Source organism: Lissotriton vulgaris, chromosome 4_1 (genome assembly GCF_964263255.1).
Source record: "Lissotriton vulgaris chromosome 4_1, aLisVul1.2, whole genome shotgun sequence".
Classification (NCBI taxonomy): Eukaryota; Metazoa; Chordata; class Amphibia; order Caudata; family Salamandridae; genus Lissotriton; species Lissotriton vulgaris.
This window is the reverse complement of record NC_141691.1, coordinates 995,376,609-995,391,675: the sequence shown is the minus strand read 5'-3', so window position 1 is coordinate 995,391,675 and position 15,067 is coordinate 995,376,609. Positions and strand designations below refer to the sequence as shown.

General features: G+C 43.6%; 1 protein-coding gene across 1 annotated transcript in view; it reads right to left on the bottom strand.

Moving 5' to 3' along the window:
• The window catches only part of TBC1D7 (TBC1 domain family member 7), a 185,736-nt gene that overhangs the window by 17,745 nt on the left and 152,924 nt on the right, over window positions 1-15,067 (bottom strand). The window contains exon 7 of the mRNA XM_086965258.1: window positions 9,414-9,543. Coding sequence (XP_086821384.1) covers window positions 9,414-9,543 — 130 coding nt within the window. The remainder of the gene's footprint in view (window positions 1-9,413; window positions 9,544-15,067) is intronic.

Sequence of the window (15,067 nt, the reverse complement as noted above, 5' to 3'; positions counted from 1 at the left end):
ATGGCGCAGTCAATTATTTCTGCCGAAGACCGCTCTCCTTCATCCAAGATTTTCTGTGCATCCATCTTAGTAGGCTCCGGTAACTGGTCTATCAACGGAGCCATATCGCACCACATCTGGCGATCGTAGCGGCCTAAGATCGCCAACGCATTGGAGGCACGAACTAGGAGACTTGACATAGAGGAAAACCTCTTCCCCACATTGTCCAGGCATCTACCCTCTTTGTCCGGAGGAGAGGTCAGAGGAGCCGCCAGGTTCTTGGACTTCCTTTGGGCCGCCTGGGAAATCACGGAGTCCGGCCTTGGCTGGCCAACCAGACACTCAGGACTACCATCAGGCGCTCTGTACTTCTTTTCTAGTCGTGGTAAGACCGGGATGACGGTTGCTGGTGATTGCATATCTTTCACTCCCTCTGACCACACGTGGTCTATGATGGGAATAGAGCAGACTGATCTTTTGTATGGCTCTTTGAAATTATACAGAAAACATTCTGTTTGAACCGTAGTAACTGGCAGACCAAACCGTTTGGAAGCTCGCTCCATGAGGTTATGGAAACCACCTAAGTCTGCAGGTGGTGAATCCACTGGATCAGGTGAAGGTGAAGATGGACCTGGTAGCACGTATTCGTCCCATTCTCTATTTGGATCAGGGCTCTCTGTCACAGCCCCTCCATTGTCAGAGGAATCATCATCATCCTGAACTGTATGCACCTGAATCGATGGTTGATGAACCTCCTCAGGTTCTGGATTCCGTGGCCGAACCTCCGTTGTAGTGGGAGGTGGCACAGGAGGAGGCGGCGTATGAATGGCTTCCGTAGATTGTGAAGGAAACCGTTTCCTGTAGTCCATGAGCATCATCTGCAGGTCTGATATAAGGGAAGAAGGCGTCATTTGCCGTCGTTTTATCACAATTGGTACTTTTTTCACCGTCGACTGAGACACTGTCGACTGAACCGTTGTCGACGAGAGCACAGTCGACGGAGAACTAGTCATCGTCGACGAAGATGTAAGCGTCGACGGCACCGTCGACGAGCTTGTCGTCAAAATCAAGGCTGTTGTCGTCATAGCCATCGTCATCGTAATCGTCGACACCACCGTCGGCGTCATCCTCGTCGACGATACCAATCTCGTCGACGAGGAAGATAGTCCAATCGTCGACGTTGAAGCTGCCGTCGTCTACGTCCTCGTCGACGGTGCAGAACTAGCAGTATGATGGATTTTCGTCGTCGTCGACGTACCCGATGGTGTCACCATCGACAAGCGGGATGTCTTCACGGATTTCTTGTCCTGAGGTAGAGAAGTAAGTTTTTTTAAAACCTTTTGGTTTCTCTGAAGGCAGAGAGGCCACAGCAGGCTCCTGGGGACCTTTCTGAGTAGAAATCACCTCAGCACTTATTCTCACTTTCTCCTTTACACCTCGGTGAGGAGATTTTAGGGGACCAGAACCACCAGACCTATCAGAGATCTTTTGAGTGGATTTAGAAGGAGGTTCAGTAGAGGTTGAAGGGGATGACCTACCCCTTTTTATTGATCTCCTTGAAGAGGAAGCCGAAGAAGAATCCTGATCATCACTGGAAACAACCTCCTTCCTCGATTTCATTTTTTGGAGCCAGGTCAAAAGACGTCCTTCCCTGTCCCTCAAAGCTTTTGTAGAGAAGGTCCTGCAGATTTTACACTCTGAAGCCTTGTGGTCCAGGTACAAGCAATAAATGCAATCTGTATGCTTGTCATCTACATACAGACGCTTTTTAGAGCAAGTAGCACAAGCCTTGTATAAAGCTTTCTTTTCCTTATCAGACATTCTTCCAAGAAAACAGGTTGTTTTAAAGTAGTAGAAGAAAAACTGAGCAAACCCCAGTGGAGACTCCCTCAGCACAACGTGGGATAGAAAATCTGAGGTTCTCTCAGGAAGGTTCCAAGGGGTGAGGCTCTTCCGATTGGTTGTTGCAGAAAGTTTGGTCTATTTTACAAAAAGAGATTGATAGGCTACAAAATGAGATGAGGCCTAGGCCTAGTTTTCTCTTTTGTACCTATTACTATGGTATTTTCTATTTTACAGAGGCTCCCACTCCGACGACGGGGAATGGTACAAAGCATGGGAATGTTATGAAAGTTCCAATACTGGGGTAAATCAATGTATATGATGTGCTGCATAAGACAGCGAGGGTTACATTAGGAGGACTGCAACTTATTAACAAAAGGATCTTTGTTAAAAGCAGTTACCCATTTACCATCCACATAAATCTTTCTAAACCTATTACAACCAAGCGCGCTCTGCCCATTGAAATAAATGTGGCAAAATACTAGCTGCATCTTCTGTTTTTGCTTGCAGCAAAATACAATGTAGATAAATACAGATAAAAAGATTAAAAAATAAATATGGATAAATACAGATGGAAATGTTAAAAAAAAAAATACCATAACACCGGGAGCCCTAATTATCATTCATCAGATCGAGGATTGTACGCAATCCTCAAGGGCTTCTTCGCTACTAAAACCTCAAGTAGAACCCGATGTCTTGCTATCACTTAGGAAAACAGCTTTATTTGCCTGAAATCCCTTTGATATTATTTACTGCTTTAAATTAAACTAATGGGGACTCGACGTCTCACAACTAGGAATACGTGAAACATGTAAATCTAATAACGATGCAATGCTGAAGAAGCTATTTTATCCTGCTTGCTATCTGCCACTTCATTCTTTTATCCCTCCTACCATCATCTTTTCATCCAGAGGCTCTCTGAAGTCGCTTGCAGGAGTTACGTTTTACCTGATAAAATCAGCAATGAATGTAATAAAATAAATAATGGGTAAAAACCACTGGCGCATGAGCTTGCACCAATGCATGGTCAGTATTTTTTGAGGAAAGCTCAAGATTATTGCTGAACTAGCAAGCTTTTTAGAATAATCATCAAGATCATGGTGCTCAACATAGTATGGAACATCAGTAAGGATAGATTCCAGTGGTAAAGAGAGCCGTAATCAAAACCTAAAATAAAATTCTATGCACTGAAAACTGCAGGTGTAGAAAAAAAAAAGTTTGCTCTTTCAAAGTGTACCATTCATTAATAACTTACAAATGTACCTCCCCACACCTTACCTTTTTGCAAAAGCATTTAAGTATTTTTCTTATCCAAAAACCATCAAATTAAATGCAGAATTATTAAGATCCAACAACTGATAATTTCAACTCGATTACACATTTTCAGAATTATTAATTCTGTCGAAAGCTGTCACAGCCATCGATTACTTTACATCTCTTTCTAAAGTTAATCAATAAAATACTTGCTCTGAGCCTAACAGTCCTCATTGACAAATCTCTCCAAAAAGACCTCTTCCCTCATACATATTCTTTCATTACTCTTGGAAAAAACACCCATTGACCAAGAAACTCCATTACCCTCTGGCCCATTTCTAAAATCAACAGAAATCTGGAAAATGTGCATCAAATTGTTTGAAAACTGGGCTAAAATAAACTTCCTTTTCGTCATCCATCAGTCATTTAGGGTTGGACCAATAATAACCAACTGACTTTTAACTGTGAAAACCACATTCTGTTAGGCACACAACAAATGACCTCCCAGTCTTTAAACAGGTCTAACTCCTTTTGGCCTCATCCAGTTTGCTCAAATCTGCCTGCTATTTGGAAGTGATTTTCAGTACGAATCTTACTTCCTCAAACTGTAATATAGCCTTATAGCCCGCCGTAGAGAGCTATACCGGCTATTAAAGGCCCTCTCCAGCGTTAAAGGCCCGAGCCGAAGGCGAGGGCCTTTAACAAGGGAGAGGTACTTTAATAGCGGTATAGCCCATCTACGAAGGGCTATAAGGCTATTAGAACATTCTGTCATTAGAGGACAGAATGTTCTAACAAAAAAAACGAAGCCTTTTGGGAGCGTGAGGGGATTGGAATCCCCCCAGGCTCCCTGAACCCTTTGTTCACAGCCAGAGCTGTGAACAAAGAAACATTGGAATGTTGGAGCTCCAGGCTTATACCAGCCATTATAAGCCCAGAGCACTCCATTGTTTTCAATGGAGCTCCCAACATTCCAATGTTCTAATTACCATTTGAACATAAGTTCAAATTATTAGCAGGTTCGAAAAAAGGTGGCCAAAAACATTTTAACCTAAAACGGTTTGATAATGTCAAGCCAGCTTTGAAAGATTTTACTGCATTGTGGTATAATTGTGTGCCAAAATCAAGGCTCTGTGCATTGTTCATGCAACACAACCTATCACACATTCACCCTCCGGGTGATATCATCGCAAATGAACCAACTAGGCACCTTAGATCTGAACACTGAACTCTTCTTTCTTAAAATTCTAATGCCCTATTTGCTGTATAGGTTCAGATTCTTGGCTGCTGCGCTCCCTGAATTCAACAGTCAATCTAGATCATTAACTGGTTTCTTGGACGCAGAAATCTAATTTCATCAGCCTAGATGTTTTCAAAAATATTGATGGACGTCACAATTTCAAATTTTCATGATTTATTATTGTGCCTTTCTTCACCTCCTCCCATCCTTCTTAATTTCTCCCCCACCCTTCCCCCTCAGACTTCCTACTCAAATATAAAAAGCAAAATGTACATAGCAGTACAGGGACAGATTACAGACATTAAAGAGTGATGTGTGACCAGTAAGAAAAAACGAAATTTGTATGAATGGAAGTTAAAGCGTATGTAACCAGTAGCAAGGAGTTTACCCAAACTTGATATTCTCCTTTTGCTGTCCTTGTTGAGCAGGAACTCAGCTGAATGGCAACTAAAGCAATTAGTTCTGAAGGGTTTTCTGAATCGCAGATGGCTTGGTCTGCCATAAACTAGGGTTCAAGACGCCCCACAAGTTAGGTCCTTTGACTCCCAGGTTCAACCTTCTTAACCCCTTCGATGCTGATGACGAGCTCAGCTCGTCATCACCCACGGGTGGCGTGTGCTGATTATGAGCTGAGCTCGTCATGTAACGCGGAAAAGTGAAAAAAGCCGCGCAGCGCAAAAATCGCCGCAGCGATGCGGTTAAACCTCGACAGCCGAAGTGGCAATTTTTATGAACTGCCCTGACCTTTCACCACTAGATTTTGAGCATGCTGTGTAGGATTTCAAAGATAACGTAGATTCCACCAAGACACAGCAGGGTGTAGATCAATGAAGATTTCATATGGTTTCATTCCCAGGTTTTAAAGCACTGACGGTATGATTGGCTCTACCATCTCTTCAGCCTGTCAGACGTTTGTTTAGTTGACCTGTTGTAGACCATGTTACAAGTGTAAACCCTCCCCAAGGTCTGTGTTAGCCCATGTGGTACTGAGTTTCAAGGAATTAACATTTTTCAAAGCAAGGAAAGCTAAAAATTGCTTATCTATTATATACTACACAACGCATATATGACCATGCCGGCAAACATCGTCAGATACCATGGTCTCAACATAATTTTCTACGCAGAGGACACCCAACTCATCCTCTCAGTCATCGACAACGCTATCACCACCAGCACCAACTTCCATAGATGTATGACAAATGTCGCCGACTGGATGAACAACAACTGCCTGCAGCTGAACACAGACAAAACTGAAGTACTGATCTTTGGCAACAGCAGCAACACATGGAACAACTCGTGGTGGCCATCAGACCTAGGACCCACATCCACTCCCTCCAACCATGCCAGAAACCTCAGAATCATTATTGATAACAAGCTCACTGTGAGAAGTTGGCCTGGTATATGCTGTTCACTAATTAAAGTGGGCACCTTGCACCAGTCCAAACAACCCTTATGGTGATTTAAGAGGTCAAAGATAACCTTTAGAAAGCTATCCAAGTGGTAGCTGTGTAGAGCAGCTGTCAGGCTTAGTCTTGAAGGAATGTTAAGCAGCTTGTTCTACCAGAATGCAACCTTATAGTATTGGTTAAATGAAAGGAGAACAACACAGTAGTTATAAAAATATGTATTTATTAATATAACACTATCTAGTACAGTATCTCCTTCCAGGGAGATAATCACAAAGCACACAATACTTTAGCACAGAAATGATAGTAAACAGCACTAATACACAGTGGGCCCCGGGCGGACCAAAACGTATACTAAAATAGTGGTACAAGAACCACGACTCGAGTCAAGACAGTGTCGAGTGGTTGTAGACTCGTTGGGACCCCAAAGAACCACCAAAGGTGAGTAAGTAGGGACCCCACAGAGGACGATGCAGTGTGGGAACACGACTGCGTGCTCTGTAGAATTCTATAGGAAAGTCACGGTTGAAGTTTTAGAGTTTAAGGAACCTTCCCAGTGGACTGCGAAGAAACCCCGTTGAAGTTATGAGGTTGGAGAGCCACCCCACCAGTGGATACTGAGGTACCCGAGTTATCTATCCTAGGGAAGCCGGGTGCATAGGTCTGAAGTGGTGTCTGAAACCGCTGTCGAACCCAATAGAGGACTTCGAAGAAGAGCCGCTGCTGGAAGGAAGAAAAGTGCCTATTGGAATCCAAAGGTGGATTCATGTTGAAAAGTACCTGAAAGCAGAGGGGACAGAGTCTGGGTCACTCAGGAGTGACCAGGGAATCAGTGGATGAATGCCCACCGATGTCGGATGCTTCTGGAGCGTTGATGGAGCTCTTGACTCTGCAGCTACGGGGACCAGGAGATGTCGAGGACGACCAGGAGCCACAAACGAGCTGTCCCAAGAAGGATATCGAGTACTGAGGAGGTCGGTGTCTGGAGGGAGCACCAACAAGCCTTGGCAACGGCAACCGACGCAGAAGGTCAAGGATGGGTACGGTTCGGACCAGCAAGGTCCAGGAGACTCACCACAGCAAGGGGAGTCAGGGCAGGCCTCAAGCAACGAGGGGAGCCGAAGAAAAGCAAAGTTGACTTGCAGGCCGGAGGCACAGGAGTTGTGAGAGGACCTCGAGCAATTTCACCAAACCATAGCCTACAGAGCACTCTCTGAGAGGAGGCCAAAATTCTTGGTAGGAAATGGAGCCAGAGGTTGGGGCTACTTGGAGCCCAATGCACTTGTTCGGGAAACGCCAACAAGCATATGCACTTGCAAATGTACGCGGTGCACAGGGGTTTGGTGTTGCAGAAGCCTTCGGAGTACGTAGGAGTTCAGGTCAGCAGACCGGACAGCAGTGTTGCGGTGCCTCTGAATGCAGGGTAGCAACTTCTTAACTCCAAGGGAGATATCTTCAGTTGTCCTTGATTCTCCACAGGTCCTGCATGGATCCTGTATGGTGCACGGGCAAAGACGATGCTTCAGACTGAGAGGGAGACGAAGTTGGGCCCAAATGAAGTCCAGCGAAGTCCAGAGTGTCCAGAAGGTCGAAGTTCAATGGTTTCTGGTTCAGAATCTTGTCCACGTCAAATCCAAGGTCCTACAGCCAGGTAAGCCCTTTTGTACCCATGGGAGAGGGTTAGACAGATTCAGGGGACTCTCCCAAGGGACGGTCTGGACAGTGGGGAGGTTACTCCCATGTCCTTAATCCAGTTTCGCACCAGAGCAAGAGCCAACGGCTCCCAGGGCTGGTTTGAACTGGACTATGCACAGGGACACCAAGTAAGCCCCTCATGCAGACTTTCTGTCGCTGGCAAGGGCACCCACCCAGCCCTAATACAATAATACGGTCTGGTAGGTGGTCACACCTCCCTGTGACAAGAGGCCTATTGTTCTACCTTCCCATGCTCGAGCTTGGCTCAGCAGCAGGAGGGCAGAAATGTGTCTGTGGTCGACAGCAACCATTTTGTGCTACCCTGGACTAAAAGGGTGATACTGGGCACACCAGAGATCCAACAAAGCTCGCTTCTGATCGGTGGAATTATACCTCCCACACCGGTTACTGGTGTGGGGGTATTATACCAACATGTTTGACACCAAACACAATGGGGTTTGTTTTAGCCGTTTTAGAGTTGATCATCACGCAGTCGCATAATGCCACTCTATATGTCGTAAATGGCTGTCTCACTGACAACCCGGGAGAATGGACTCCGTATGCTGCAGGGATATTCTGCTCATGCAGTGGCACCCTCTCATTTAGAACAAAGCACCCTGTCTTCAGGATTGTTATGGTCTGCTATATGGTTGACTTATAGGTTTTAAGTGCAGTGGCACTTAGATATAGTAAACTTATATCTTAAGTAAGTGGTGCATGCACCAACTTACACTGGCTGCAATGGCAGGTCTGTAGTTCCATTTTGCATGGCTTTTCATGGGTGGCATAATACATGCTTCAGCCCATGGGAGGCCTCTGGGGTACCTACTCCCTGGCTGCATGGGTACCATATACTAGGGACTGAAGAGGGTACCCCAGTATCCAATCTGGAGTGTACCTAAGTACGTAACATAACAGTTTAGGGAGAAAGCAGATAGACTGGGGTCCTGATTAGCAGGATCCCAGTCAGACTAGTGAAAAACAGTATCACATTAAGCAAAACGTTGGGGTAACCATATGAAGCAGATCCTACTTTCCTACACTCACCATGAAATCACAAATCAATGCCGTCTCATCCGCATGCTTCCTCACTCTGAGCATGCTACGTAAGATCTTCAAGTGGCTACCCCTACACACAAGATACACTTTAACACAAGCCCCCATCTCCATCTGATTAGACTACGGCAATGCCCTCTAAATAGGAATCGCCACACACCTTCTACAGAGACTTCAGACCATACAGAACACTGCAGGCAGATTCATCTTCGGTCTTTCCCGACAAACCCACATCATACCCTACCTCAGAAAACTCCAATGGTTCCCGGTACAGAAGAGATGCCAATTCAAGCTGTTGACTCACTCACACACCGCTCGTCACAATCAAGGGCCTGCCTACATTAACTACCAACTGAACTTCCGCTATCCATCGAGAAGACTAGGCTCTGCCTCCCTTTCACACGCCCACACTCCCCGCATCTACTGTAGCAGAGGTGGTGAACGCTACTTCTCCCACATCGCAGAAAAGACCTGGAATAGGCGACTTCCCATGCACCTCTGGGCCATCACCTCACTTCCAGAATTTCGAATGGCCCTCAAGACGAGGCTGTTTGAATAAGCGCCTGGATACCTTATTGAGTGATTACTCAAGCTTTATAAATCCTGATTGATGGATTGATACACTGAAACCTGGAGCAAAGGCCATGAGATGTTCAGATTATGCATGCCATAAATGCACAATAAATTATGGGGAGGTGTTTTTTTTCTTCATTTATAAAGAATAACATAATAGTAAAATGTAACAAAATGGCACTGAATTTCAAAAATATCAGTATCACATTAGCAAGACACATGCCACTTTGTACCTATTGAAACCACTCTTTTAGAACGTGCACCATCACATAAACTTGCTGGTGAAGAACACAACATTTTTATTACACCAACTTCCGGTGTAATTTTAGTTCATTACCGAGACACACAGTACACACTCAAGTACTTACAGTTTGTAGAAATTGAGCAATAGATTCAGCAGTAGTGAGAACTTGTAGTTTCATTTTGAAGTTCACTAAAATTTCTATAGCAACGAACACCAGGATCTTGCAAGAGCCACTAATTACTTTGTCCCACACCCTAGAAAATGAAATGTAAAGAATGTAAAACACTCAAAAGCACTGCTGCTAATTGCATTGAGGGGTTTCTGAAACACAGACAAATTGTTGGCACCAAACTATCTCTCAATTCTCTGCCACATCATAGGTCATATTTGGCAGAGCTCTGTCATGGTGGGAAAACCATTAAGCAACCTGCAAAGTTTTGCCATGGCACAAGATCAAACTGCTTTGAACCTAGGCATATTATACCACAGAGGTAATTTCATGCCCTCTTCATTTAAAAGGAATGAATTCAACTTGCTCAGAGCAAGTGGTAAGCAATCTATTCAGAAGTAGTACAGATCAAAGAATTAATGAATACTTACAAATAGGGTGATTAGGCCAGATTCACAAAAACCAGTATGTGTAAGTACACGTGGATCTGCGCATAAAACTGTACAGAGCTATTTATGTTTTTCAAATCACACACAAGTGATCCCTGTACTAAAGGGGACATAAGGACTTGTAGTTTAGGTCTGTCAGCCATAACCCTACAGCTGTTGGTAGATATTGGAATTGAAATTTCGTAAGTTTTAATGTTTTTTATTAATAACATTCTTTACTTCGAAATGTTTTCAACAAAGCGGACAGTTATCTTCAGAACAATTGAGGACACCTTTCTTTAGTCTACAAATACTAACCCCTACCCTCCAAAAAATCACCAACATGTGTTTAAATACCTCAACCCCATCTGGTTCCATGGTTATGTTACCATATGAAATCGAAAATGGTCCCAACATGTCCCGCATATTTTCTTTGAACATCTTCTAGATCAGCATTGGTCACAAGCTGATTTGTGGTGGGTTGGGAAAGTACGAGCAATAAATAAAGATGCCTTTAAATTATGTGATTATCTTGTCGCGTTTGCTGGTGCTTCCAAGACAGAGGCTAATTGTCAGGATATGCCTTCTGACAAATTCTGCTTATTCTTTTAACATGGGGATTTGGTATTTACTTTTTTTCTCTGACGGCAAAGTGAGAGGAGTTTTTAAAGTGAATTATGTGGCAATCTTGCAGGGGTACAGGGATTGTGAAGGGAAAGGTTGTAGGATGTAATTTTTTGCAACACACACAAAAATGTAAATACCTGTAAATTAACTGTATGCATTCAGGAGCCAGGAAAGAAAAAAATAAGCACTTGCTTTGTATTTCTGAAGTGTGCTGGAAGCAGATTTTAATAGGGTCAAAATACATCAAGACGCTTTAGTTGGTGATGCAAAAATTATAAATATTCACAGAAACCGTATTTCCACACATTAACATGTGGGTGCTTAAAATTTGTATCAATAAAACGGTCTATGCCAATTTAGTGGCCTACAGTTTTGGTACCATTTGGCTTTAGGGAAACTTTCAGAGTTTAGTGAACACTGCGGCTCTTTGAAGTGCATTGCTCAACTCGCATGAGTCACACTTTTTTTTATTTCTCAGGATTGGCACAAAATGTATGGCCCCAATGTTAAGAAATTGGAAGCATGTCACCTTAAAATAAAACTAGTCGACTTGGTGAAGTTCCAGTTCACAGAGTCTGGTGAATTGTAAAGATTGAGGTCCCTAAGAAAGCTGGTTGGTTCTGTGGATCGGTAGTAAAGGGTTGCACCTTTCCCTGTCACTGAATTGAGCTAAGGAAGAGTTCATGAAGTCGAAGGTAGTGCCAACATTACACACAGATTTCTTATGATCTTGTTAATGCTGGCAGGATGTTGCAGTTGGGCAGTGATCCATGCCAGGCATTGGACCTCAATGTACATAGTAAAATGATTTACTCAACAGCAAAATAATGGGCGAACTACAGACTGAATACTAATAGGGCTGCTGAGGCATGGCTCAGAAAAGCTCTACAAAAGTTGTAAGGTACGCGAACTCCCGTCCGTCTGTGAAAGTGTCAAAATTGTGCGCGAGTCGAGAGATCAGTTTTTTGTTCATGGTGAATAGGAATTTTGTACAGAATCAGCGTGACCTGGTTGGATCATACCATCCTCTTGCCTGGAGCAGCTGTCTGGATGGGACTTAGTAAACATCTGGGGATGGGCAGCCTAAAACAGTGGCATCATTTCACTGACTTCCCTGATGGTGGTGCATGGATGTGATCTGGAAGCATGGGACGGAGATTTTGACTGTTTGTGTCTGACTGAGTTAGTACACCTGTGACGTATTACCCCACCACTTTTGAAGATGTTGCAAAAACAAATGCAGAAAGAAGAGTTGCCTCTATTTTGAAGTGGCTGCAGGCTCCTGTGGTGGAACATTACACTGGTGAGGCTGTTGCTCGACTCTGTAGATCATGTCAGCACTCCTCCTCTTTCTAATTCCTGAGCGGTGGGGTTGTTGTCAGCTTCTTGCTGAGTAATAATTCAGGGTGTACATTCATGACTTATCCTACTCTGCATGCTGGGCACAGGCCCTGAGCGGGAGAGGTGGAGACCCTTGGAGACATTCGAGCTGGGGCAGCATCTTGGGCTCCATTCATCGCGTGTCCAGATTCTTTAAAGAACCGAGATGAAGGATGAGCCCTGTGGAGCAAAACACAGTATTACTGATGCATGCATACCTGTACTGGTGGAAGAGTGGATTCCCACGTTGCTGCATGCTGGACCACTTCATGTTTGTTGCTGATGGATGACTCCCCTTCCCTACCCCTTTTGTTGTTAGGAAGGAAATCCCTTTTCTCCTTATGTATCTCGTTCAACAGTCACATGTGAAAGGTCATTTATGAATTGTGCATTCTTGGAAAGAAGCTGCACGAACTGAAACCAATACAGCTTTGCAGTGGCAACATTTTTAACAGCAATGTGGCACACCCGTAACCGCTGCATTAAGTCAGATACAGGAAAATGAATTGCTCTTGATGATTCCTAAATTTATTGTATTGTAACTGATTTTAAACAGATTCATTGTATTGTTTTTAAATCCTCTTATATTGTATACTCTTTTTAATTGTTTTAAATTGTTGTATTCTTTTATGATCTAAATTGATCGAAATAAAGATTGAATGAGGAAAGGTCATTGATGAATTGTGCATTCTTGGAAAGAAGCTGCACGAACTGGAACCAATACAGCTTTGGCTGGATGCCTTTCCTCCTTCTCCTGACTCTTCACCCCCTTCAACTGCAGCCCATTAAAAGGACAAACAGATACACCACTCTACATTAGTGAACTCTAGCACATACCAGAATGGGCGGTTAAGTGAGCAAGATGCTCTAACAGAAAAACAGCTTCACTAATAAAGGTCTATTCTTACCCTGATTTCCCGGACTCCAAACCTTCAATGAGGATGTTTTGGCCACAGTAAGACATGCCACAATGATGTATGAACATAAAATTGAGACAGTGAATTTGGAGGTGAGTCTTCTAAGGGCTGATTTCGAGAAAATGTATGAGGTTAGGAACAGCAAAAGGAACTCCCTGAGAATGGAGGAGACTTGAAGGTGCTTAAGAAAGCCTTGGAGGGACATTTACGCCCTAGACTGTGAGGTCCGCCAGCTCCCTGACTTGCTACCGGAGGTGAGGGTCACTGGTGCGGCTGGAGTCGGACACGAGAGGGCAGAACTGACTTGTTTCCCATCTTTCCCTGACCTTTTCTTGGATAGTGGCTGAAAGAGTTGCCTTTAATACTTCAATTTCAGTCAACCCTTGTATCCTGTTCTCCCTGGTTACTTACACAAATCAGACCATCCTCCAACAACAGAATTTGCTCCTCTAAGTTTAAGATCTTCTGCTGATATGATCTTCTCCTAGCTGCTGAGAGAGTGCCCAGCCTACCTCTTAAATACGCCTTGTATGAATCCCAAACTATTCCCACCGAAGAAGAGCCCAAGTTATTTTCAAAAAACTCTACTGTCTCGTGTTCCAATATATCAAGAGACTGTGCATCCAGCAGAATAGAACGATCTAATAATCATCTAGATTGGATCCTTGCTTGACCCAATTTTATCTGAAGTAATACAGCTGAATGGTCTGTGAGGTGTGCACCTATATGTTGAATATCTAATACCAAGTCTCTTAGCCTGTTGTCAATTAGGAAATAGTAAATCCTAGAGTGATGCCTATATTTTTTTATTGTGGAATGTAAAGTTCTGTATAGACCTACCCTCTGCCGCCAAATATCACACGGGCCCAATTGCCTAATCAAATGATGTACTAGTGCCGTCATTTTAGGGTTAACCACTGCACTACTATTTAGCGATCTATCCAACTTATGGTCAATTCCGGCATTAAAATCCCCCGCCATAATAATCGGAAAGGGAAAATTCAGTAACTCGGCATATAAGGCTTCAAGGGGGCCTGTGTCGTCTTGATTCTGGCCATAATAGCCCACCAAAGTATAGTTATGGCCATAGATCTTTAACTTCGCCACCAGTCACCTACCCAAAATCGTTGAAACACTACCTTCTACAGTGATATTCGCTCCCTTTTTTTATCAGGATTGCAACACCTTTAGTAACCGCCAACTGCTTTGTTACAACTGCCAGGAGATCCATGTTTTAGCTTTAAAAAACTCACAACTCTCAGCCTCAATATTCTTATCTCATTAGCTACTTTCTTGGCCATCACCTATGAATTCCATCTTGAATTGATCGTTGACTGGAAATTAAAAAAGCTGACATGGCAAATGAGGAAATGTTTATTTTTTTCCCTTCATGCTCCCCACTCTGTGCCTAACAAGCCTCCCCCCGGATAACCCATCCCTGACTTACCAAAATAGGAAAGCCCTATGGGTGCCCTTCCCCCAGAGTTACCTCAAACCACATGCCCAAAAACTACAACTTAAGGGGAAAGAGAAAAGAAAGAAAAGTAGAAAGTAAACCTACTCAAAGAACAGTTCTTTAGAATTTATACTTAATAATCCACTAAGTTAATGAGGGGTATTCCCCTTACTAACACCCCGGCTGAAGACCTTCAATGAACCTATCCACTTCTTCAACAAAACGGAAGGAAAGCATCTTATTATTGAGCATTACCTTCAGCATAGCTGGGCATTTTAGCTGCACTGACTCACCAAGCTTCCTTAGAGGGTCAATTCTCTTCCCTAACTCCCATTGCCTATTGGAAGTTACACTCCAAACGTTCGATCTGACTTCAAACTTTACCCCGTCTATCTCCATCCCCTTCTTAGACAAGGCTCAAAACAGGATCTTCTCCTAAGGCTGTATGTCAAGAAGTTTACCAAAATTCTCCTAGGCTTGGCCCTGTTTGGGTTAGGTCTGTAAGGATCCCTGTGTTACCTCGGGATATCCTTACTTATCTCCTCCCCTGACTCCTCAAGAAGTTGCTCTTTTTTTAATCAGATGTACTATACAAAGTTTGAGGTCTTCCCCTTCCTTGCCTTCTGGAATTTTCTAAAACTTCAAGTTATTTCTCCTCTGAAAATTCTATAACCTCTCTAGCTTCGCTGTTGTTCTCGATCTCTCGTTTTTAAGGCCTCAAATTCTGCTGCATTGCCCTTTATTACTTCTTTGAGGACCCTTACCTCCCCTTCGAGAATCACAGTTCTTGAACTCAGATCG